We start from the raw sequence: 22753 nt of genomic DNA, 5'->3' as shown, positions 1-22753 counted from the left end.
AAGACCTTTCACTTCTTTCGCCCCCGGGGGTATTCCCCGGCGAGACCCCATTCGGCGCCCCAGCCGACCCTGAGAGGCGGAACGGGACGAGCGGCGCAGCCAGAGTGACGGCACCCCCGAGGCCGCCGCGCCGGACGGGACGTCACTTCCGGGACGCTTCCTCGCGGGGCCTTGTGGGTAGCCGGCCGGGGTCTCCTGGCGACGATGATGGCGGGGGATGTGGGCGGTCGCAGCTGCCCCGATTCGGAGCTGTTGCTGCACCCGGAGCTGCTGTCCCAGGAGTTCCTTCTTCTCACCTTGGAGCAGGTGCGGCGCGCCGGGGCGGGCGGGCCTGCTTGGGGGAGGCGCTGGGACTTGAGCTCGCCCCGGGGAGTCCTCGGCGGCGCCGGACACACCCGCCGCCGGCACGCCGGCACGCCTGCCGCCAGGTCGAGCTTCTCTCCGCCCCGCTCGGGCCGGCCGGGTCTCCTCACTACCCTGTCCGGGAGAGAGACGTCCTCAGAATATCAGGAACTCCCGGGAGTTAGGACTTACGTTTTTGGGTCCTGGTGACTCGGAAAGGGGAGTCCAGGCGACCCCCGCGGCCTGGATGTAAACAAGAGCCTCCGAAGAGAGGGGCTGGGGTAGGTCGTAGAAGAACGGAAAAGACGGCTGGCGGTCCCCGACTGCCAGGGCTGGAGGGCATCGGAGAAATCGACTGTTCTCCACTCTCACTGCGTTCAAAGATGGGGAAACTGAGTCCCAGAGAAGTGGCATCACTTCTGTGAGGTCACACCGTTGGTAGATGGTGCAGACAGGCGAACTGGCTCTCAGTGCAGCGTTTGCTCTTTTTCAGCTGGTGTGGCCTCTGATAGCAGAAGAGAAATAAGACCAAAGAAGTGATGAGTTTTGTTCAAAGTGGTAGAGAATTACCGAAAGCTTTTGAAGGGGTTTAAGTAGCATGTTTTGTTGTTTTCCTTGTGTTTTTTTCCTCCCTCGGTACTGTTGCTCTGGTTTCCTCAAGCTCCCCTGCTAAGTAGATTATTTTAGGGATGTCAGTTACCTTTCTTACCTGTGGTTCTCAAACTTTTTAGGTAGGTCACAGTCACCCCGGAGCTTGTGAAAGCACAGACTGCTGGGCTTCATATCCAGAGTTTCAGATTCAGTAGTTTGGGGTGTGGCCTGGAAGTTGCCATTTTTAACGAGTTCTTGCTGCTGGTCCAGAGACCACAGTTTGAGAATCACTGTCCTGGGGCAGTGCTTCCCTAACTAAGGTGTTTATGGATTCCGTAGGAATGTTGTCCAAGAGAAGCCCTAGCGTTTCCCTGTTCTTCTGAGTGAGTACAGGTGACACTTGATAATAAAGAATGGTCCAGTATGAGAGATAAAAGAAGTAAAATTTGTGCTTTAAAATTTTGAAGAACAAAAGGAAAGGGGATCAATTTATCAGAGGGCAGATTGGATTTGTTTTGTCAGTTCTAAGCACAAACGTTTCCACGCCTTTCTGAATTGTTGAGCCCACAATCTCCTTTCCATCCTTATTTTCCTTCCTAAATCCAACTCTATCCGTAACTGCTCCTATGTGTCTGCTGTATGTTTTCTGTTGAGAATGAATCGGAAAGTGAGGTGATGCAGAGAGGGATAGTTGGACGATGACTGGGAGCCATTGAAAGGACTGGTACAGACATGAGGGGCCGCTTGTTCTAGTGTGTGCTGTTATCAGGACCATCATCAGTAAGGGGAATGCAGCTTCCATCCGCAGAGCCATTGAAGTCTGGGTGGTGAACTTCAGTTTAAGAAGCACTATTAGGGAAACATGGGGAATAATATACAGGGTGAGACCTCCAGCCCGCTAATCTGATCATGATAGTAACACTCTAGATAACTTTTTGACAGGATGTAGTAATTGTTATCATTGTTTGTTTTCTTTTGTCTGGTCTCCCCAGAAAGTCCCTCATTTTCAGTTTTGTTCATAGATTAAGATGCTGCTACTGGAAATGGTCTTTATGCCTCCTGTGTGGGCTGAGCAGTGTGGACAGCTGTCCTTGTCGCACTGAGGACATATGACCGCTGTCTTTAAGATGAAGCTGAACCAAAACTTTGAAGAGCTTAGTGTCTCTTGCAGTATCATATAGAATGTTAGGCATATGTCTAAACGTGAAAATGGTTTTATACTTGTAATTTAAGCAGTCGTGTTTTACCCTGTTAGGTGGGCAGTTGGTTAGTTATTAAAATGAGAGATGTTGTTTTGAAATTACTTTTGTTTCCTTTTTTACAGAAGAACATAACTGTTGAAAATGACATGAGAGTAAACAAAGACAGTCTGACCGATCTTTATGTTCAGCATGCAATACCACTGCCTCAGAGAGATTTGCCAAAGAATAGATGGGGGAAGGTGATGGAAAAGAAAAGAGACCAACATGAGATAAAAAATGAGACGAAAAGGTACTTTTCCGTCGTTCTGGTTACCGTCTTATCTTATATGACTAAACAATTTTGCTTTTCTTTTTTCCCCAGATAAACTTAGCTAAACAATATTGACTCAGCGACTGTTTATTGAGTACCAGGTACTGTGCTGTAGCCTGAATAAAACTGACAGAATTCCTTGCTCATATTTTAATTGGGAGAAACACAATAAAAAAGTTAAGTAAAATACAAGGTATGCTACATTGTGGTAAATGCTAAGGGAGAAGTGAAACAGGGAAAGGGATGACAATTTACCTAAAGTGGCCAGGAACAACTTCACTGAGAAGTGACATTTCAGTAGAGAGACCTGTAGAAAGTGGAGGGCAAGCCAGCGTCCCAGGCCGAACCTGAGAACCTGGTCAGGAGTGTGTCCACACGATGTGCCAGGAACAGCCCAGAGGCCATCAGGCTGGGCAGGGAGAATCAAGGGCAGAGCAGGGAAGGAGGTGCACAGGGGTGAGTGCAGGAGGTGGTCAGTCGTAAGAACCTTGGCTTTGCTCTGAGATGAGAGCCATCGGAGAATTTTGAGCAGAGTGATGACACCATCTGATGTACATTTTAAGAGGTTTACTTTGGCTGCTGTACTGAGAAATGATTTAAGGTTGGGGGAGGGGAATAGGGAAACCACTTAAGGGGTTGTGCTGTAATCCTAGCAGCAGATGGCAGTGACTTTGACTGAAGTAGTGGACTTGGTAAGAAGCGGTTGGGGTCTGGATGTGTTTTGGAGGCAGAGCCAATAAGATTTGTTGAATTGTCAGAAAAAAGTGGAGTCAGATAAGACTCTGAGGTCTTCGAATAAAATAGAAATGAAGAGATGGTCGTGTAGCTTCAGGTATACTATTTTAAAGTTTTAAATTCCAGAAAATTTTTCATAAAACCACAAGCAAATGAATTTCCTTTTATAAAGAAAGTTACATTTAACTAATCAGTGTAGCTGGTTAGTGAGGACCAAGTATCCTAAGATCCCTAAATGGGCTAATTATTTCTTTTCTTGTGTCTGTTTATCACAAGTGGGTGCTATTGATTAATTGCTGAATTTCTTTTCAGAGCCTTACTATCACAGGCAGTGCACTAGAGAAAGTGGGGGAAGATGGAGTGAGAGGGCTGGGTGAGGAGAGCGCGGGCTCTGAGTTAGTGGCTTTAATCTCTAGGTACAAAGAAAAATTCATGACTGATAGGGAGATCGTTCCCCAAGTCTGAGAATAGTTGAAGAACGTAACGTGTGCTCATCTGCGTATAGTCTTTTGGAGAACAGATGTGTGTGCAGTGTCACTGTTGGTCAGGAGCACATTCAGTTCAGGGTGAGCATCACTTTAACTCCGTGGTTACAGGCCGTGTATTAGTGTTAACTGTTGTAAACCTGTGAATTATGCCGTGTATACCTTTAATTTATTTTTGCTGACTCTTGTTAAGAAAGTATTTTCTTCTTGACCTGCACATTCAGGCACATGGTCGTAAGCAAAGCTTTCAATACTATTATGTTTTACTTCCTATGGTAATCCCTCTTAATTCCTCTATATCATTTTGGAAAGGGTCTTTGACTGTTTGTAAACATCACAGTTTGACTCTCAAATCAGAGCATTAAAGCTGGAAGGATCTAAGAGACCATCAGGCCTTTTTGAATTGCTGATGCTTTTCCCGGAGGAGCTGAGCTCCAGAGGGGCTCCGGTGTCCCCCAGGGCACACCACGCAGGCCCGGCTCTCGCTGCAGCGCTTCTCCAGCTTCAGCGTGGTCCTGAGTCTTAGGCCGGCCTCTCCCCAGCCGGAGTGTCCTGCCCTCAGTCCTGCTGTCTGTTCCCCTCTGAGGTGGCAGTGGGTGGACATTGAGCTTGTTTTTCATCTTCTACCAAATGGTGTTCACTGGTGACCTAAGAATTGGTGAGTCTGGCCAGTCACCTAGGATCTGGGTAAAATGCAGATTCTGCATCGGTGCAGGTCACAGCCCAGGTGCTGCGTTTCTTTTGAGCTCCGAGATGGTGCTGAAGCTGCTGGCCCCTGAGCAGCAGAGCTGAAGTGCTCTTCCTGATGACTCAAGTTCTTTTACCATGTTTATTTTAAATAAACAGATCATTTGAGGTATAATTAATAATGAACAAATGAATGCTTTTATTATTCATCTTTATGATTAAGAGTGGAAGTTAGGTTTTCGGAAGCTAAATGTGAAGACCTGCCAAGTTATAAACTTAAAATTATACAAATGTTACAGTTACAGTTAGTTTAGAAGATGCCGTGGCTTTAAAGACCTTTAATGAATGGAGTAGGATGTCCTGTCCCGTTGTTTGTAGACTGCCATTATGGTAGTTTAGTATAGTTTTATAATCTGTTTCCTTTCTAAATAATCATTGATACATGGGTAAGATAACCCTAGCAATAGGATGGTGATTTTTAAAAATTAAAAAAAAAATTTTTTTGTTACTAGGAAATCCTGTTTTAAGTTTTGGGGTTAGTTGTTGGATTGATGCTTTAAAAATAACTATGTACACATGAAAGGTAACTTTAAATTTTTGTCAATAAATATTTTAAACTTAAAAGCACTGGAAAATTATCATTTCACTTAAACTAATCATAGAAAACTGCATTTCTTGTAGTCCTATTTCCAGTAGTCCTACTTAGAATAGATTAGTCTTATCAATAAATCTTTTTGGGTCATTGTTTTACCTTTGAGTCCCAGGGAACTGGTTTGCTGTCCAGAGGGTATATTTCATGACGCATCTCTCCGATTTCAGGAGTAGCACTGCAGACGGGTTTCGGAAAAGACCCCTCATCGTGTTTGACGGGAGTTCAACAAGTACAAGCATAAAAGTGAAGAAGACGGAGAACGGAGACAATGACCGACTCAAGTCCCGGCCTCAGGCCGGTGCTACCAGTAATGCCTTTCGAAAATTGTCAGATTCCTCTTCAGGTGTTTCACCCCTAATTTTGTCTTCCAATTTGCCTACGAACAATAGAATGGAACACAGTAATAATGACACTAAACAGAACCATGACTTAACACATAGGAAAAGTCCTTCCGGCCCTGTGAAGTCGCCGCCTCTGTCGCCTGTAGGCAGTACTCCGGTGAAGTTAAAGCGCGCCGCTCCCAGGGAGGAGGCCGAGGCCGAGGCCGCGGTGAGTGTGGACAGGACGTGTAATCGTTCTCCAGCCCGGCAGTGAGCCGGCTCACTTGTGCACCTCATTTCTCGTGTGTTTGAGTCCTGGACTCCATGATGATAAGCTAATGTTTCTTAAAGTGCACTCAGTTTATTTCTGCTTAAAATGTGTAAAGAGAATGTCTCTTAGGCCGTTTTCCTAGATTTTCCTCACTTAGATCCTTTAACTATCTTGGAACTAAAAGAGAGAAATAGTCCTTTGTTAGCAAGGCTTAGAACATTAACTCAGTTGCCCAGGGTCGCACATTTATTAAGTAGCATTTTAGAGCTTGACCTTAAGTCTGTTTTGCACTTACCTTGAAATCACACCAGCATCTCTAGGAGTTACCCCTTGCCTCCTCCACCCCTCACACGTGCCTGTCTTTAGAAGGCTGGAGTCTCCTCTGTTGCGCTCTAGTAGACTTAGCATTTGGATGCCTGGATTTCGTACGGCAGATTGCTGTAGTTACCGTGGTTTATTTTGAGTTTAATTATGAGATTTTACATATCTATATATATTTGATCTTCCCATAGTCTTCTCAGAAAAGTGATTTCACTTTTAAACATCCAGCAGTTTTATAGCTTTTATTCCTTATTTTAGTTCATTCAGGCTGGTATAACAAAAAATACCATTGACTGGTGGCTCAAACAATAAACACTTATTTCCTACAGTTCTGGAGGCTGGAAGTCCAAAATCAAGGTGCTGGCAGATTCAGTGTCTGGTAGGGCCCACTTCCTGGTTCAGAGTCAGCTGCTTTTCACTGTGTCCTCACATGGCAGAAGGGGCAGGGGAGCTCTCTGGGGTCCCTTATGGGGGCACTAAACCCCTTCATGAGGCTCCACCCTCATGACATAAGCGCCTCCCAAAGGCCGCGCCTCCCAAAGGCCCCGCCTCCCAAAGGCCCCGCCTCCAGGTACCATCACATGGGGGATTAGGTTTCAGCACAATTCTGAGGGGACACAAACATTCCATCCATAGCATTCCTGTAAGTATACTTTGGCTTTATTATCATCTGCAAGTTGTGTGTCAAAGGGAGCAAAACTCTGAGTGGTTCAGACCTTCTAAAATAGCAGACCTGGGGCTTCCCTGGTGGCGCAGTGGTTAAGAATCCACCTGCCAATGCAGGGGACACGGGTTCAAGCCCTGGTCCAGGAAGATCCCACATGCTGTGGAGCAACAAAGCCTGTGCACCACAACTACTGAGCCTGCGCTCTAGAGCCTGCGAGCATTAACTACTGAAGCCCATGTGCCTAGAGCCCGTGCTCCGCAACAAGAGAAGCCACCACAATGAGAAGCCTGCGCACTGCAACGAAGAGTAGCCCCCGCTTGCCGCATCTAGGGAAAGCCCGCGCACAGCAACAAAGACTCAACGCAGCCAAAAATTAAATTAATTAATTAATTAAAAAAAAAAATCTAAAATAGCAGACCCTGGAGAAAGAAAGCTGCTCTGTATCTGAACCGCCCCAAGTTCTCGTGTTAGTTCTTCACTGACTCCTTCCAGCAACCCTGTGAAGGAGGTGCAATAGCTTTTCCCCTTTCACAGATGAGGGCAAAGAAGCTTAAATAACCTAAATGACCTTGTCCAGGTTCCAGAGTCAGTAAGTGGCCAGCCTGCAGTTTGAATCCAGGTCTGTGTGGCCTCAGCGGACGCACTCCTGACGGCACCGTGCTGCCTCTGCCCTCACCCGTCACTCCTGTGGGGTGAGCGAGACAAGCAGTCCAGACCGTGAATATTGGGATAAGAGTGAGCTTCGAGGAGTTTTTCCCCAGTCTCTTGGAAAGCATTTTTCTATCCAGAAAGCTTTTACTGTTTCAGAGGTGTGATTTTTTTCTCTTTTAAATCTTGTATTAAAGTCTTAGATTGTGAGGTTGGGAGGAGATGGGCTCGGCAGGGAGGAAGCAGGTTGGGAGCAGTCAGTGGTTCTCAACTCCGCATGTGCCTGAGGTCACCTCGAGGGGCTTCCAGAAAACCTGGCCAGAGCCGGAGCCTCGTCCCAGCCCCCTCCCGTGGCCGCTGACTGAGTCGGTTCTGCGATAGGGCCCAGGCCTGGGCATGTTGGTTAGTTGGTCAACTTTACCGTGGGTGAGTCTGCAGGGTAAACATCTGAGAACCACAGCTGGCAAAACGGGAGCCCGGGGCTTGCCTTATTTCCTCACCTTCCCCACCAGGTGGCAGCAGTGCCCCACCGTTTCTGCCTCAGTGGTCAAGCTTGGTGGTTTAAAATGTGCCTTTTGGGTATTCTCTGACATTTCTGCAAGTGTAAACTGACTTCTTCTCATGTCTTTTCAGAATAACCTGAAGCCCCCGGAAGCAAAGAGGAAGATACAGCATGTTACGTGGCCATGAAGGAAAGTTTCCAAAAACGTAAATATAACTGTAACTGTAGTTTTTCAAACAAGTTCACATTTACTGACAGTATTTACAGAGATCCTGATTATTGTGGAATTTTCTTAAGAGGTTTAAATTAGGTTCAAAAAAATAAAGTCCTTTCCTTTCCTTTTTCCCTCCTTTTCCTTCCTTTGGGGGGAAGAAATCTTGCCTTTCATGCTCCAATTAGGAAACAATCTTTTTAAACAAATGATTTAGTATAAATCATTTATATTGGCCCTACTCAATTAGCTGCAAGTCTGGTATAAAGCATTTGATGAATTTTAGGAATTATTCGCATTAGTCTCTTTTGGTCTTTGGGGAAATTTGAGGTTTTTTAAACTCGGATATTTTAGAAGTTCACAATTTTCATTTCTTTTCCCAAGCAAAAGAAAATAACAATTCATTGCAATATTCTAGTGAATTCTGCCAGACTCCTCCTCAAGGTTCCCCGTGGAAAGCTGTCCAGATATACAGATAAAATGGCTGTTCTTTAAGTGCTCATGTTGCCTCTTTCCCTAAAAATCAGAAGGGGAACCAGTGCTTGCTATCGCTCCTTCCCTCTAATTGTGAACTGACTTCTTGTGAGTAGACCGGCCCAGCCCTTGGACGCTCCTGTCATGTGGCAGCCCTGCCCCTCTTCTCGCGGTGGCTCTGACCTCCCTCTCAGCTCCTGTATCACTCTCTCCTGGGAGCTTAATCTTTTCCAAATGAGGCCGACTTCAAACTCTTCAGGGGAAGTAATCACTTTAGAGGTGGTACCTGATGGCAGAAAGCTTACAGGATAGGAAGGGTGGGTAGAATTCTAGAACCTGAGAATCCAGGAAGCCTGGCAGTGAGGGGAACTCAGCGCGTGTGCAGTCTGCAGAAGGGGGTTTGCTGAGTCGGAGGTCACGAGAGAGCAGCGTGGGGGCAGGGCCCGGCACCCGCGGAGGCACTGCTGAGGTTTCGTTGGTGTTAAGTGGTGTCACTCCAGTTGTGTAGCAGAAGTCAGGTTCACGAGTTCTGGTGTCCACTTGCTGCTGTGTATTTCTAACCAAGGCCAAGGGTACTTTATACTCTTCCCTCGTACGACTGATCTCCGAATGGGGTTTGCCTTTCAACACTTTTTAGAGCAATCCATTCCTTTTTTGATACGTTAAAACAAGCATTTTAGTTCAGCTGTTGAATAGCCTTACAAAAAATTAATTCAGCCTTGCAGGTAAGTACTGTACTAAAACTTTAACCCTACAGTTTTTAGCCTTTCTGCCTTTATCCAGACTATAAATCCATACCGGTAAGACGAAAATGAAAGACACTGAGTGTGGCATAAGTTGTTAATGTTATGCTAAATTGTTAAATGTTTGGTTGTCTGCAGGGCTGATATTTGGAATATTGTTGAAGGACAGCCATAATCCTATACACAGCTGTGTGTTAAGGGAGCTTTTAAAAGTGCAGATTTCAGGGTAGAATGACAAAGTATATTCTACATTCTGTTGTCTCTTCTGCTTCCATCTGCATTTCTCTCTTAGTTAAGAGAGAGTTAGCCATTTGACAGTTTTAAGTCAGTGGAAACTTGTTTTTAGTTACTCAATAAAATTAATTTTTAATTTGTATATTTAACTTACAGAGTAGGTTGGTAATAACAGCTGAACTGTGTAACATTGTTGCTTCAAATTGAAGTTTATATTATGAACATTCAGAATCAGTGCTCATATAGCAGCGTATTATTGAGCTATTTTGAGTTTGAAAAGTGGAGAAGCCTCAGCCCTGTGCCGTGTGTCACGTACACTGACATCCGAGCGCTAGGCCTCCTCGCGGTGCGCGGACACAGCTCCGTGCGCCACGGTAGGGATCCGAGGTGGTGCTCTGTGGGCTTTAGAGCTTCCACGGCCTTGGTGTGAACGGCGCACACCTGGACCCCCCCTCACTCCCTAGCGTGGGCTCATCTGGTGGCTTGGAGCCCTTCCTGGGGTCAGCGAAGGGCAGTCGGTCGAGTCAGGTGGCTCCCGGGGAATAGGCATGTGTCCACTTCCTGCCCTTAGCAGCTGGTCCTGTTCTTCCCCCCCCCCCCACTTTGTTCTCTGTTTTCCTTTCTCTTACTCTCCCCTCCCCCACAGCTCACTTTCTCTGCTCCTTCTCCGTCACCCTGCAGACCCTGAGCTCCAGGCTTAGGTTTACAAGTTGTGTTGCTCGGCCCGCTTATCGCTGGGGCCGGGGCTAGGCGAGCGCCGTGCTTCTTGAGGACCGCAGACGCTGCTGCGGGGGTCTGCGAGTCTCAGGGCCCTGGGGCACTGGGCGCTGAATTGCCGCAGCGGCTCTGGAGGCGGGGTGGTTTACCAGGGCGGCTGCCAGGCGCTCTGCAAGGCTGGCTCAACTACTGCGGGGAGGCTGTGGTATTTCTGCTAGTATTAAAATTCTTCATGATTGCAGTTATTGTTTGAAAGAGTGTTTTGGTTAACTTAAGTTTTGAGAGGTGATGCTAAAACTGATCTAGAGACTCATTTAATAGCAACAACCTGTTAAAAACTTACATTAAGTGAAACTGCCAGTGGATTAAATCATATGTATGTAAGAGCTTCCTTTGTTTACTACTGTGGGACCTCAGTAGTTCTGAGGCTCCAGAACGGTCACAGCGTTTGTAAGTGTTGTGCTCTTTCCATTAAATGCCTGTGCAGGTTTTGTAATTCGGTACAGAAAGGTTAACCTTGTAATGTACATTTTTGTATGTAAAAAGTCTTTTAAGGAGCCTTATCCTTATTTAAATAAAAGGAATAAAATTATTGAGTAGGTTTCTCATTCACAAAAAAATAAAATGGAAACACACTCTGTAGTGATTTGATCTCTTTCCATTTCACTAAACTATGTCAAAAAGTGTTGTTTATTCTTTATAGTACAGCCTTCTGTGCCCAGGTCAGTTGGGCTCAGCCCTGGTGCCAATAGTCCAGCCGCGTCTTGGGCCTGCGGGAGGCGCTGGGTCGCCAGGGCAGCCTGCTGTACGGGAGGCCTCCTGCGCGGCTGACTCGCTGGCGGCCACTGCACTTCGTGGGATGGAGACACAGTCCCCCAGACCTGTCCTGTGCAAGCTTTCCTACCAGGGGGGCACTGGCCAGAGGTTCGGTCGGGGGGTTATTTGTGTTGGGAGTGATCTTGAAAAGGTTAATGTTTTTTACTGGTATCTTAAAGTTGGAGACTGAAGCTCTAAATTAACTAATTAACTTGGAAAAGCCTCCGGTAACTTTAATACCTTGAACTTAAAAGTAGATCTTTCATTTTTTGTCTGGACAGAAGAGACGAAAAAATCTCATTTCCATTTAGATCGTTTTTTACTAAAGTGCCCTTTGCTGGCTCACGTGCTCTGTGCTGTGGCGCTGAACTCGGTTGTCTTCCCTACTGAGGCAGGAGAGTTAAAGACGTGGGTTAGCAAGTTCCTGCTCAGTGAATGACAGGAAGAAAATCAGTCATGAAACAGTTGAGGGATGGGGGGAGGGCGAGGAGTGGTTAGGGAGGGCCTCCGAGAAGAGATGATGCTTTAGGGAAGGCGGTTTTGGAAAGCTTTCCGGAAGAGCTTCCTGTTGGCGGTGGGTTTTAAAGGGCTGCATGGTCTTTGTTGCTTCTCCCGTCGAAGGCGGAGTCCGTGTCCCCTGCTGGGTGTGGCCTGGCCTGGTAGTTTGTGTTGATCAAACTGGTGCTTCTCACTCGTGGAGCCCTGCAGCAGCCGTGGGAAAAGGCTGTGGGAGAAACGTGTCCCAGCCAGCAGCCAGCACTAACCCCCAGACCTGGGACCGCTCGTCACCCTTCCCCACTTGCTGCCAGGTGAGAGCAGCCCAGGCAGCTGACTCGGAGCCATGAGGGAGCAGAGTGAGGGGTGTACAAAGCCACCAGGTGTTGGAGTGCTTTGCTCCTGGCCCTGGATAACTCAGATGCCAGCCAGGGGCAGAGTGGAGCCCTGAGGCTGGACAGGATTTCACGGCAGAAAGGCTGGGGTGGCTAGGATCAGTGAGAGACTTGGGACGCTAGTATGAAATGACCCCAAAGCAGGGGGCCAGGAGCCAGGTTACACAGGACTTAAACGGGCCGTGTAAGGACTTCGGATTTGATTCTAAGAGCAATTGGAAGCTCTTTGTTAACTGTGTTCAGACTTAACCAAGCGTTCAGTTTAATCAGAAGACTGAAATAAGACTAGTTCAATAAGTATATATAATAGCCCTAAACATTTTTTTATCTAGTAAAATTATCTAAGTTTTTGTTTTAGCATATTTGAATTAAAATATTCATTTTAAAAATATGGCTAATAGAGCTTCCGTGGTGGCGCAGTGGTTGAGTCCGCCTGCCGATGCAGGGGACACGGGTTCGTGCCCCGGTCTGGGAAGATCCCACATGCCGCGCAGCGGCTGGGCCCGTGAGCCATGGCCGCTGAGCCTGCGCGTCCAGAGCCTGTGCTCCGCAATGGGAGAGGCCACAGCAGTGAGAGGCCTGTGTACTGCAAAAAAAAAAAAAAAAATGACTTAAGTACAGAAACTAAAAAGTGTAACACGTTTAAAATTTTTTTATTTTGATTGAGATATCATAAAATACTATGACTTTTAAAAGTCTTATACAGCTCAGTGAATCTACATATATATGTATTTATGAATATATGTATATAAAAAAACACTGTCCAGATCAAGATACAGAGCAAGGTTGGCAAACTTTCTGTAAAGGGTCAGATAGTAAAAATTTTAGGCCTTGTGGGCCATGCAGTACATAGATGAATGGCCATGGCTGTGTTCCAGTATAAATTTTTAAGAAAACAGGTGGTAGGCAGGATTTAGCCTGTGGGCCAACGATACACAGAACGTTTCTTCTAATTTGATAAAAGTCTTGCTTAATGTAAAGGATTATCAAAGAACTGTATTATTTTAGAGCCAGTCAGAAATATTGTGCATTGCAGTGATTCCACTGATAGAGGGTGGGTGGGTAGGTGCGGGGTAGGCAGAGGCAGGTGTTGTGTGTGGTGGGACCAGAGGCGGGTGTGGCAGCTCAAGCCGTGGTTCGCGTTCCAGATGTTTCCTTTTATCCTTGGCTTTCAGCGTTTAGACTGTGATGTGTCTGATGGATCTCTCTGCATTTTTCCTGCTTTGAGTTTGTCATGCTTTGTGGATGTGTTTTTATTTTATTTTTTTGGCTGTTCCCCAACCAGGGATCTTACAGCGTGCCGGATCTTAGTTCCCCAACCAGGGATCAGACCTGTGCCCCCTGCAGTGGAAGTGCAGAGTCCCAACCACTGGACCACCAGGGAAGTCCTGGATGTGTATTTTTAGATGAATGTTTTTAATTGAACTGGGGGGAAGTTTCTGGCCATTAATTCTTAACCATTTTTTCTGTCCCTTTTCTCTCTCTCCCTGGTGTTCCCATTATGCATATGTTGCTTCATTTAGTGACGTCCACATTTCTCTGTTCATTTTCCTTTATTCTCTGTTTTTCAGTTTCATAATCTTTGTTGATCCATCTTGAAGTTCACTGATTTTTTATCTTCTCCCAAGTCAAATCTACTATTGACCCCTCTAGTGAATTTCTTCATTCTGGCTAATATACTTTTCCACTACAGAATTTCCACTTGATTCTTTTTTTTTTTTTTTTTTGCGGTACACGGGCCTCTCACTGTTGTGGCCTCTCCTGTTACAGAGCACAGACTCCGGACGTGCAGGCTCAGCGGCCATGGCTTACGGGCCCAGCCGCTCCGCGGCATGTGGGATCTTCCCGGACCGGGGCGTGAACCCGTGTCCCCTGCATCGGCAGGCAGACTCTCAACCACTGTGCCACCAGGGAAGCCGTCCACTTGATTCTTTTCTATCATGTTTATTCCTTTTTGGTTATTCCCTGTCTGATGAGTGATTGTTCCCACGCACATTCCTTCAATTCTGTAAATGTGGTTTCCTTTAGTTCTTTGAGCATGTTTTTTTCGTTTTTTTTTTTTTTGGTTTTTTTGGTTTTTTGTCTGTGATGGGTCTTCATTGCTGTGCAAGGGCTTTCTCCAGTTGCGGCGAGCAGGGGCTACTCTTCATTGCGGTGCGCAGGCTTCTCATTGTGGTGGCTTCTCATGTTGTGGAGCACAGGCTCTAGGCACGTGGGCTTCCGTAGTTGTGGCACGAGGGCTCAGTAGTTGTGGCTCGTGGGCTCTAGAGCACAGGCTCAGTAGTTGTGGCACACAGGATTAGTTACTCTGCAGCATGTGGGATCTTCCTGGACCAGGGATCGAACCTGTGTCCCCTGCATCAGCAGGCGGATTCTTAACCACTGCGCCATCAGGGAAGTCCCTCTTTGAACGTGTTTATAACACACGTTCAGCAGTGTTTGGTTGGAGGATCTGTGTAAGCACCTTGAGCTAGTTAAGACCTCTGCTCTTTGCTGAGGAGCTCGTGTGGCTTGGAGAATGCTTTCAAGTCTGTTCACGTCCCACTCTGACTGCTCTTGAGTGGGTGGGTGCAGACCAGTCCATGCCCACAGTCTCCTGGCCTAAGTGGGAGCCCAGGACAGCTCTTCTCAGCTCTTTCCCCAGTTCTTTCAGTTAAACTTCAGACCTGCCTGCCGTTTGGCTTTTTGCTGTTCGTATCATGGAGCCACCAGCCCCCTCTTGACTGCTCGCCACCAAGGTCTCTGTTGTTTTTGACAGTCCCCTCCGGCAGATTTCTCCATTCTTGGTACGAAATAGTGCCCTCCTGCAGAGGTTCACAGAGCTGCCAGTTCACAGAGCCTGCCTCCCCCCTGGGGCTGGACAGTGTTGGCTTCTCCTAGAGTTAACACTCCTTCTCCCAGGTAGGTGCTGGGGAAGTGTCGGGGTGGGGGGACTGGTAGCCCCTGGTCTTCTCAGACTGCCCCTCTGGATGTGGAACCTCCACCGCATGAGAGGTTGGGGCCCCGGAATTCTCAGCCTGTCACCCCTGGGGCAGAGCCCTCAACCATAGGAGCCCTTCCCTTCCGGGCAGCACTAACCTGGAGCAGGGCTTCTGTCACGTGACACTGGGGAGCGGGGGTAGGGTGGGATCAGCTGGGGCTCAAATGCCACAGACTTCACTGGTCTCGTTAACATGCAGTCGAGTTTCCTGAATAAATGTTTCTCCATGTGCTGTATGCTAGGAACATTTTCAGAGACTTTACGTTATTTAGTTTGTATACAGTTTCCCCAGCTAAAGGGTTGTTCCACTGGGCAGAGGGTCAGCTGAGCCCAGCTGACCTGGGCTGACGGTGGTGCACACCACCATCCAGAAGTTCCTCCTCGAAGAAGTCAGTTCTTTGAGGCTTGGCTGGGCTGTTTGGATTCTGGTGGTTCAGCCAGCAATTTGTAGGGATTTCACACACATAACTTGGGGCTCTCTTTTCTAGAATTTTCCATCTCACTTTCCAGAGGCTGTTGGTCCCAAACTCTGGCCTCTGGTTCTTCAAGCTGGTGAGGCTGCAGGTTTTCTAACAGAGCTGTAGCTGCCCTGTGGGGCCTGCCCTGACCTGAAAGCCATAAGAATGGGAAACCTACCGGTTGTCCTCTTCTTCCAGGGCCCACGCCCCTCCAGAGTCCTCCTGCTGTGGGTCATGCTCCAGTGTTCTCAAATTTTTAAAAATATTCTGTCCAGAGTGGTTCTAACCTGTGGGAAGATTATCCCAATAGGAGCTACTTACTAGACGTGGAACTCTCCTAACCGTTAATTTAAGGTTGGGTAATTTAACGCTGGCTGTCTAGTGTGCCCGTGGCTATCATGAGGGGCAGGTAAGACGTTCCATCACAAGATGTAGAAGGCTTTTACTGTTCTAAACACAGTTTGCTATTTTTATTTTCAAAAGCACATCTGCAAGAATGCTTTTACTTTTGTATCATAAAGTAGAAGCAGCTGGCAAAACAAGTCACAAGGGATGGTGGGCGGTATTCGTCTTAAGCAAAGCCTCCAGCTGACTGTCCATCCAGAGGCCTGTCTCAGCCATGATCAAGGCTTTCCCGCACTGACCAGTGCTCAGGTCAAGAAACTGACTTCACGCATGCTCTGCACAGACGGGACTTGATTTCTACCAGATTTTTCTGTTGCAGAGCTTATCATTTTATCCTATTGCATTGTCTTAGAAAACTGAAGACAGAAAGTCACAACTGTTACTGTAAACAGAGAAGCATGCAATGCCCTACCTCATAAATTGGCTCAGTGCTTCCCAACTGTAAACTGCTCTTTCCCAGACGAGTTTACAGACTACTGCCAGGCTAGGGGCGCTGAGTGTTAATCTATTTTTTACTTCTATTTGCATTTATTTCTTATGGCATTTATTCCTGGGCCATACGCTTTTGTCACTTCAGTTTCTTCTGGGATACCTTTTTCTCCTGTGCAGCCGCCTCTTCTGCTTTAGGGACAATCTACCCTTTTTCAGTGAGGCTCGTCCCCTGTGGCAGGGAGAGCTCATGTATGGGTTGAGCCCACCGTGAGCTCTGGAAGTCCTGCGCCACATCTTGGGGGCTTTGTTCACCTGGACGTGGTCAGTGACCAGAGAATCTACATCCAAGCCCTTAGGTTCAGCATTCCTTTCTGCGTTTTTGAGCAAGTGCAGTAAGAATTCACTCTTTTTGGGCCACCGTTTGGCCTGGGCACACCTACCAGCTCCACCATCGTAACGACGGAATGGCACACGTTGCTTCTGTCAGGTGACATCCTTCAGATATTTTGGTGGTTTTTTGGATGTGCCTACCTTAACGGCCTGGGCAGTTTCACGTGCGTTCTTAAAGTGAACATGAAGATTTGAACCTCTTGATTTGCACAATTTTGTGGGGTTTTCTGGGTCAAGTGAGTAGCGAACCGTTTTTAGAGGTTTACCGGAAAAGAGTGTTATTCTGATGGCAGCGATCCTCTCTCTCTTTACTGTCTTTCTTTTCAGAAACACTCGCTGAAGTCTCCCAGGATGCCCTCAGTTGCCCGGGTGTTGATAACTACACGGGCGACCAAGATGTCATTTCCGGCCTCGAGGGGCCTGTGTGCCTCTGCACCCCTCCATTTACGGAGGAGAAGGCAGGCCACTGTCAGGTCCGGACCCATGATGATGGGAGGGCCCCGAGCTCTGTCCAGAAAAGTGACCCCATGCTGCCTGCGAGGCCGTTAGCCCACGTGCGGGGCCTGTGTCACTGAATTCAGAGCACTGAATTCCAAGAGAAAGAAATTCCAACTGAGACTTTCTCTTAAATAAAAGGTGTGATGCCGTTTCAGTCGACACCCACCCAGCCCGCCAGAGTGATGAGTGGCACCCGCAGGAAAGTGTTATTCGTCCTCAGAACCTGAATGCTGCATCACCACTTCACACACTGCGCCTGGCAAAAGATTTTGCTCTGGGTAACTTTATTGTAAGCCATATAATCTTGCTTCGGGCCCCGCACGACAGGAAGTTACACTGTTGTAAATACCAACTCTTCATTACCGTACGTAGCTTGGAAATGTTCAAGTTCGTGACACATTAATTGCACTTAAAAATTAAATATGCAGTGAAAGAAAAGCGTTTATAAAGGTATCACTCAAAAGGATTTTTACACTTTGATTGGCCTCGCCTGATTACAAAAACTCAAAACCCTCTTCCCGCCTCAGGCTTCCATGGCTTTTCTCCTTCTCTAACAGAATGAGCGCAAAGGGTAGATGAAGGGTTTAAACAGACGTGAGTAGCGCTGAGCAGCGCAGAGGCAAGTCCCCAGGTGGCTGGTGGAGCCAGGTGCAGCGTGAGCAGGGCTTGGGGGGGCTGCAGGGGGGTCGGGGAGGGGCTCAGATGTCCTTCCCGCAGTCAGGGCACAGGATGTCGTCCCTCTCCGTGAGGAAGCCTCGCCCCACCAGCGACAGGGAGCACTTCTTGCAGTTAAAGCAGTCGTTGTGCCACTGCCGCTCCTCGAAGGAGATGTACTTAGTGCCGCCCAGTCCTGTGGACGGAGGAAAAGGACACGGGTGAGGATGGGGGCGGGCGGGGGGAGTCCCGCGTGGACGCGTTCCAAGCCCGGCTGGTACGGTGTGATCAGTGCTGGGCTCCACGTTTAAATCCCATCCTGTGCTCAGGTCGGGGAGCTCCTGAATCGCGGGAGAAAGAGAGACAGACGGGCTCCACAGCTACATGACGATCGCCGTCATTATAAGAAGCCTGCGGGGTGTGTGTGTTCCTCCCACCCGAGTGAAACGCGTGAGTTACAGAGCCGATTTCTCCCACCCCTTCCTTCCCTGGGTGCCTCAGGCCTGGTGCTCAAAAATTTGGCGATTAATGAATGAGGCGCCAAAGGGAGCATAGATGAGAAAGCTGTGAACCGTCTCTGGAACTGCCCAGAACAGCCTCACGAAAGAGATGCTACATGGGCGTCTTGTTTCGATAAAGGATGGCTTTCTCCACTGCCTACATGTCCTCACCCCACGGAGGTCTAGTGAGGCCGGTGGAACGTGAGAGCGGGTTAGGAGGACGTGTGGGCAGTGGAGAAAGCCATCCTTTATCGAAACAAGGGAAGCAGGAACTCATTTCAGTTGGGGTGTCTGACTCTGTCTGACGTCTACTTATCAAATGTTTAAGGTACGTTGGCTACCTGTTACAATACAGGTGGTCTGTCCGGCCACCAAGGCCCCTGAAACAAAATGGAATCAAATACACGGGGTAATCCTTGGTGAAATTTGGATCATGACTTGCAATTACAAACTCTTTCCAGAAATAACGGCTCAATCTGCCAAGTTAAGAACAAGTAACAACACTGGCTAATAGTTGGAGGTCTCAGAGTAGCAGAAGTCTGTCATTCACCCAGCAGTTAGCTCCTTTTGTAATTTAACTGCCTGCTGTCTGGCATTAAATCCATTCACACGTGGGTGGCCTCAGGCTAATCCCCTGGGCTAGTGAGTGACAGGCCTGGGGGTGAACCCAGGTCTCCAAGGCTAGTTCTCTTTTTTTTTTATGATCTGAAACCTAGATAGGGACTTTTTTTTTCCTAATTTAACTTTTTTTTTTTTTTTTACTGAAGTGTGGGACTAGCAGATGTAAACTATAATATATATGATGGATAAACAACAAGGTCCTACCCTAGAGCACAGGGAACTCTATTCAATATCCTGTGATAAACCATAATGGAAAAGGATATCAAAAAAGGAATCTCTATGTGTATAACTGAGGCCAGTTTTCTGATACCACACTCCCTCTGCTACTGGTGGAGCTGCACCAGCAAAGCTTTTCACCTCTTTCCCTAAACATGTTAAACTGCCTTTACCCATCCTAGGCCCACAGTGACTATGAGAGATGATAGTGACCCGCGGAGGTCACCCGCTGTGACCGGCGGATCACACGGCCCGGGCCCTGGCCCTGAGGCAGAACCAAACGAGTGATTCAGGCCAGAGAGTCTCAGGATTTTCTGCATATATGAATCATCTGAGAAGCTTTTAAAAATTCTAACACCCAGGTCGTCCCCCAGAGTAATTAAATCACGACCAGGCAGCAGACATGTGTAAAGTTCCCCAGAGGTGTTTAAAGTGGACGCATTTCCAGGGCTGGAGTCTCACCAGCCATCTGCTCTCCGCTCTGAATTTGGGGCACATTCTGTAGTTCACCCGGATTTGGGCTCCACCAAGTGCCTGGGGGGTGGGAAGGGCCCACCCAGAGCGTGCCCCCCGCAGAGGCCGGGGAGCATCTGCACAGCCCAGCTGCTTCCCGGGGCCTGTGCGGGGATGTCAGGGACTCACAGCCTGCGGTTTGGAGAGAATCCAGCCGGTGGAGAAGAGGCCGTGGGGATCGGGGGTGGGGGTGGGGGGCAGGGAAGCGCGCCCAGCGTGCGGGGGAGGGGAGCGCGGCGGCCCAGAGTCTGCACACGTGAACAGATGCACAAGCCAAAGCCTGGCAGCCACACGAGGGGCAGGGGCGGTGCAGGCCGGGAACCGGACACTCACCGCTGATGGGGCTGGCGCAGCCGGCGCATTTCTTGGCGTACAGGTCGCAGAAGCAGCCCAGGCAGTAGGCGAACTCGTCGCGGGACGTGAAGCGCTGGCCGGACAGAGGCTTCTTGCAGGCGGTGCACACGAAGCACTCGCGGTGCCAGGGCTGCTCCCGGTACGTGACGCCCCCGCTGGTGATGGGCTGCGGGCAGAAGGGCGTCAGCTCCCGCAGGGGCCTGTGCCTGGTGCCCTTGTCCCGGCCCTCGCCTCTGGAGGACGCGCGGTCCTCGCCCAGGACACGCCGCACCGGCGTCCGGGTCCCAGAGGTGCTGTCCTCCGGACGGCAAGGTCACCCCGCCGCCCCTTCCCCAAGCTGCCAGGCCCAGGCCCCCGCTGCAGACCCCGGATCCCCGTTCGTGACGTGGGTACCAGGGTGTCTGCTGGGACAGCACTGCCTCCTGGCCGGCAGGAGGGCGAAGCAGGGAGACCGCAGCTCAGGGGCCGGGGTCTGATGTCACGCAGCCCCTCCTCAGCCCCACCTGCGGGCAGATCCCTGCAGCATCTCTCTACCACCAGGTGCACCTGCTCCAACAGCCTCCTCAGCTACTCGGGGGGAAGGAAGAGGCTTAACAGACACCGTGGGGCTGGCTTCCTGGGTGGAAAAAATGAGCCCAGAGCCTGCCTTCCCACCCTGTCTGTGGTCTTAGGACGCTTTTCTTTCTTTAACCTGACGCAGCCCTGGATAAGTGATGAGGGATCTGTCCCCACCCCACGGACAGGCCTTTCCAGTTGCCTTTTCCCCTCCCCGTCCCCCCACTAGGTCTAGGGCCGTTTCTTGTTTATTCAAGGAGGGCGATGAACAAAGACACCTTAGGGATAGGTGGACGGTCTTTTGGAAAGGACAACAGGTGTGCAAGGGCCAGGGGGAATACGAGGTACCTTTTTGCACTGAACGCACTGCAAGGCATACTGCCTTTCATAGCAGGGCACGCAGAAGTTCTGGCCGTCCTTCGGGATGAAGCTCTTGGTTCCGATGGGCTGCTGGCAGCGATGGCAGATGAAGCAGGTCTCGTGCCAGCTGCTACCCTTGTATTCCATCTTACGGGTGCCTGTCAGGGGTCGGGGAGAAAGGGCAATCGTGATGCTCACTAAAGGCCCCAGGCCAGACCACACGTGCCTTCTGCATGTTCTGAAGGACAGTCTTCCGTCCACCCCAGAGCTCGGGGTACTGTCCCGTCCCAGGTCCGTGGGAGGGCGCCCGCTGGCTCCCCGCAGCCCCAGAGGGTTGGGTGCAGACCGTGTGGTCCTTGTGCAGCGTCGCCAGCAGAGGGCGGCAAAGCTCCTTCTCACGGGCTGCGGATGAGGACGCGCCTCCGACAGAGTCCACCGCCTGGTGGAAGGGGTGTCTTTTTCTGATTCAAAGGAGCAAGTGAGGAACCCGGTGAAGGCCTGGTGACAGCGTGACCCTGGCCCGGAGGCCGTGGTGCACCTGCTAGTTGGGGCTCAGCCTCCCTGGGTGGGGACGGAGCCGTGCGCCGCGGCTGGTGACTTGCAGGTGTGGGCAGGGGGGCGAGCTTTGCACTGAGCGGGGGCCTCTTGTCCTCTATCTGATTTCGCTGCAGAAGCCACACTGACCGTCTGCACCGCTTCCACCTTGATGTGGCTGTAGCACTTTCTAAAATCGAACCAAGGAAGGAAGCTAGCGCTCAGGTCTAGGTTTGTTTTTTTGGTTTCTTTCTTTCTTTCTTGGTTATTTTTAAAAAAAAAGTATCTAGTGCTTGCATTTATTTATTTTTTTCTTCACACACCAGGCCTTTTCCAGACACCCTGCCTCTGGTGCTCGGTCCATTTCCTCTCCTGACTTCTCCATCTGTTAAAATCAGCTTGACCTTCGAGGCTGCTCAAAGGTGACAGCCCCAAGGCTCCCCTTCCTGGCTGCCCTTCTCTGGGCTTGTGCCTCTGTTAAGGAGGTACCAGCCAGGCTTCTCCACCGTTTCTACCTAAAACCCCCTACAGCAGAGACGGTGAGATGCACATCCCTGGGGAGGAGGAGGGCGTCGTCTTGAGATCAGCCTGCCAGAATCAAGAAAAATTCACCTTCTTCTCTAAGATAGACATATATTTGTCAAAGCGGCAGTTAATATCCTTCTTCCCAGGGCTTCCCTGGTGGCGCAGTGGTTAAGAATCCGCCTGCCAATGCAGGGGACACGGGTTCAAGCCCTGGTCAGGGAAGAGCCCACATGCTGTGGAGCAGCTAAGCCCCTGTGCCACAACTACTGAGCCTGTGCTCTAGAGCCCGCGAGCCACAACTACTGAGCCCGCGTGCCACAACTACTGAAGCCCGCGCACCTAGAGCCCGTGCTCCGCAACAAGAGAAGCCACCGCAATGAGAAGCCCACACACCGCAACTAAGAGTAGCCCCTGCTCGCCGCAACTAGAGAAAGACCGCACGCAGCAATGCAGCCAAAAATAAATCAATAACTTAAAAAAAAAAAAATCTTTCTTCCCAATCTGGAATTTCCAGGCTGTCACCCTGGGAAGCTGTGCCTTTCCCCAAACGCATGGCCCACAGCTCGGGTCCAGGCAGCTGGGCATCTTCACCCGTCAGTCTCCCCACAGAGTCAGGAGTCTGACTCTAAATTATCCCTGTAGCCTCGATTCTCTTCACATGTCAGGGTGACCCCAGCCGCTGTGTGGGCTAGGAGGACTCAGCAGGGTACCTTGGTTTCTACAAATTGACATTCATTCTATTGAAGTTGAAAATTCAAAACCCTCAATTGAAGTTCATCCTGCACATCTTTTTCCTGCATTCATGAATACAGAGAATTTAAAAAATTACTTTTAAGGTACATTTCTTTGTGTTCAGTTCCATTCACCAATGTAGTGAACTGAACTCCTTTAAAAGGACACTTGAAAATTTAATGTATTTGACATGCCTTTTAAGAACCTC

General features: G+C 49.1%; 2 protein-coding genes and 1 long non-coding RNA gene across 8 annotated transcripts in view; 2 read left to right on the top strand and 1 right to left on the bottom strand.

Annotated features, from left to right (window-relative positions):
- The first annotated feature begins 59 nt into the window (after positions 1 to 59).
- C14H2orf49 (chromosome 14 C2orf49 homolog) lies at positions 60 to 17352 on the top strand. Of its 3 annotated transcripts, none has more exons than XM_019931275.3 (5): positions 60 to 306; positions 2258 to 2424; positions 5172 to 5553; positions 7865 to 7939; positions 17120 to 17352. In XM_019931275.3, exons 1-4 carry the CDS (start codon positions 205 to 207, stop codon positions 7919 to 7921), a joined length of 708 nt encoding a protein of 235 aa, XP_019786834.1. In that variant the 5' UTR covers positions 60 to 204; the 3' UTR covers positions 7922 to 7939; positions 17120 to 17352. The 3 variants fall into 3 exon arrangements, with proteins under 3 accessions (XP_019786834.1, XP_019786833.1, XP_019786832.1); XM_019931274.3 differs by having other exon boundaries at positions 16811 to 17352; XM_019931273.3 differs by lacking the exon at positions 17120 to 17352 and having other exon boundaries at positions 7865 to 10704.
- Positions 17353 to 17404: 52 nt separating this feature from the next.
- Positions 17405 to 22753, bottom strand: part of FHL2 (four and a half LIM domains 2) — a 36581-nt gene continuing 31232 nt past the window's right edge. For all 4 annotated transcript variants that reach the window (XM_019931272.3, XM_019931270.3, XM_019931271.3 and 1 more), the window contains exons 4-6: positions 20743 to 20912; positions 19819 to 20005; positions 17405 to 17831 (exon numbers count right to left, since the gene is read on the bottom strand). In XM_019931272.3, coding sequence (XP_019786831.1) covers positions 17680 to 17831; positions 19819 to 20005; positions 20743 to 20912 — 509 coding nt within the window. In that variant the 3' untranslated portion in view covers positions 17405 to 17679. The remainder of the gene's footprint in view (positions 17832 to 19818; positions 20006 to 20742; positions 20913 to 22753) is intronic.
- On the top strand, positions 20912 to 22752 carry LOC141276296 (uncharacterized). The gene is made up of 2 exons (XR_012325571.1): positions 20912 to 21519; positions 21615 to 22752. It is a non-coding gene; the product is annotated as an uncharacterized lncRNA (long non-coding RNA).

This window comes from Tursiops truncatus, chromosome 14, assembly GCF_011762595.2.
Source record: "Tursiops truncatus isolate mTurTru1 chromosome 14, mTurTru1.mat.Y, whole genome shotgun sequence".
Lineage (NCBI taxonomy): Eukaryota > Metazoa > Chordata > Mammalia > Artiodactyla > Delphinidae > Tursiops > Tursiops truncatus.
Note: the sequence above shows the minus strand (reverse complement) of the source record. Positions and strands in the feature narration are given on the sequence as shown.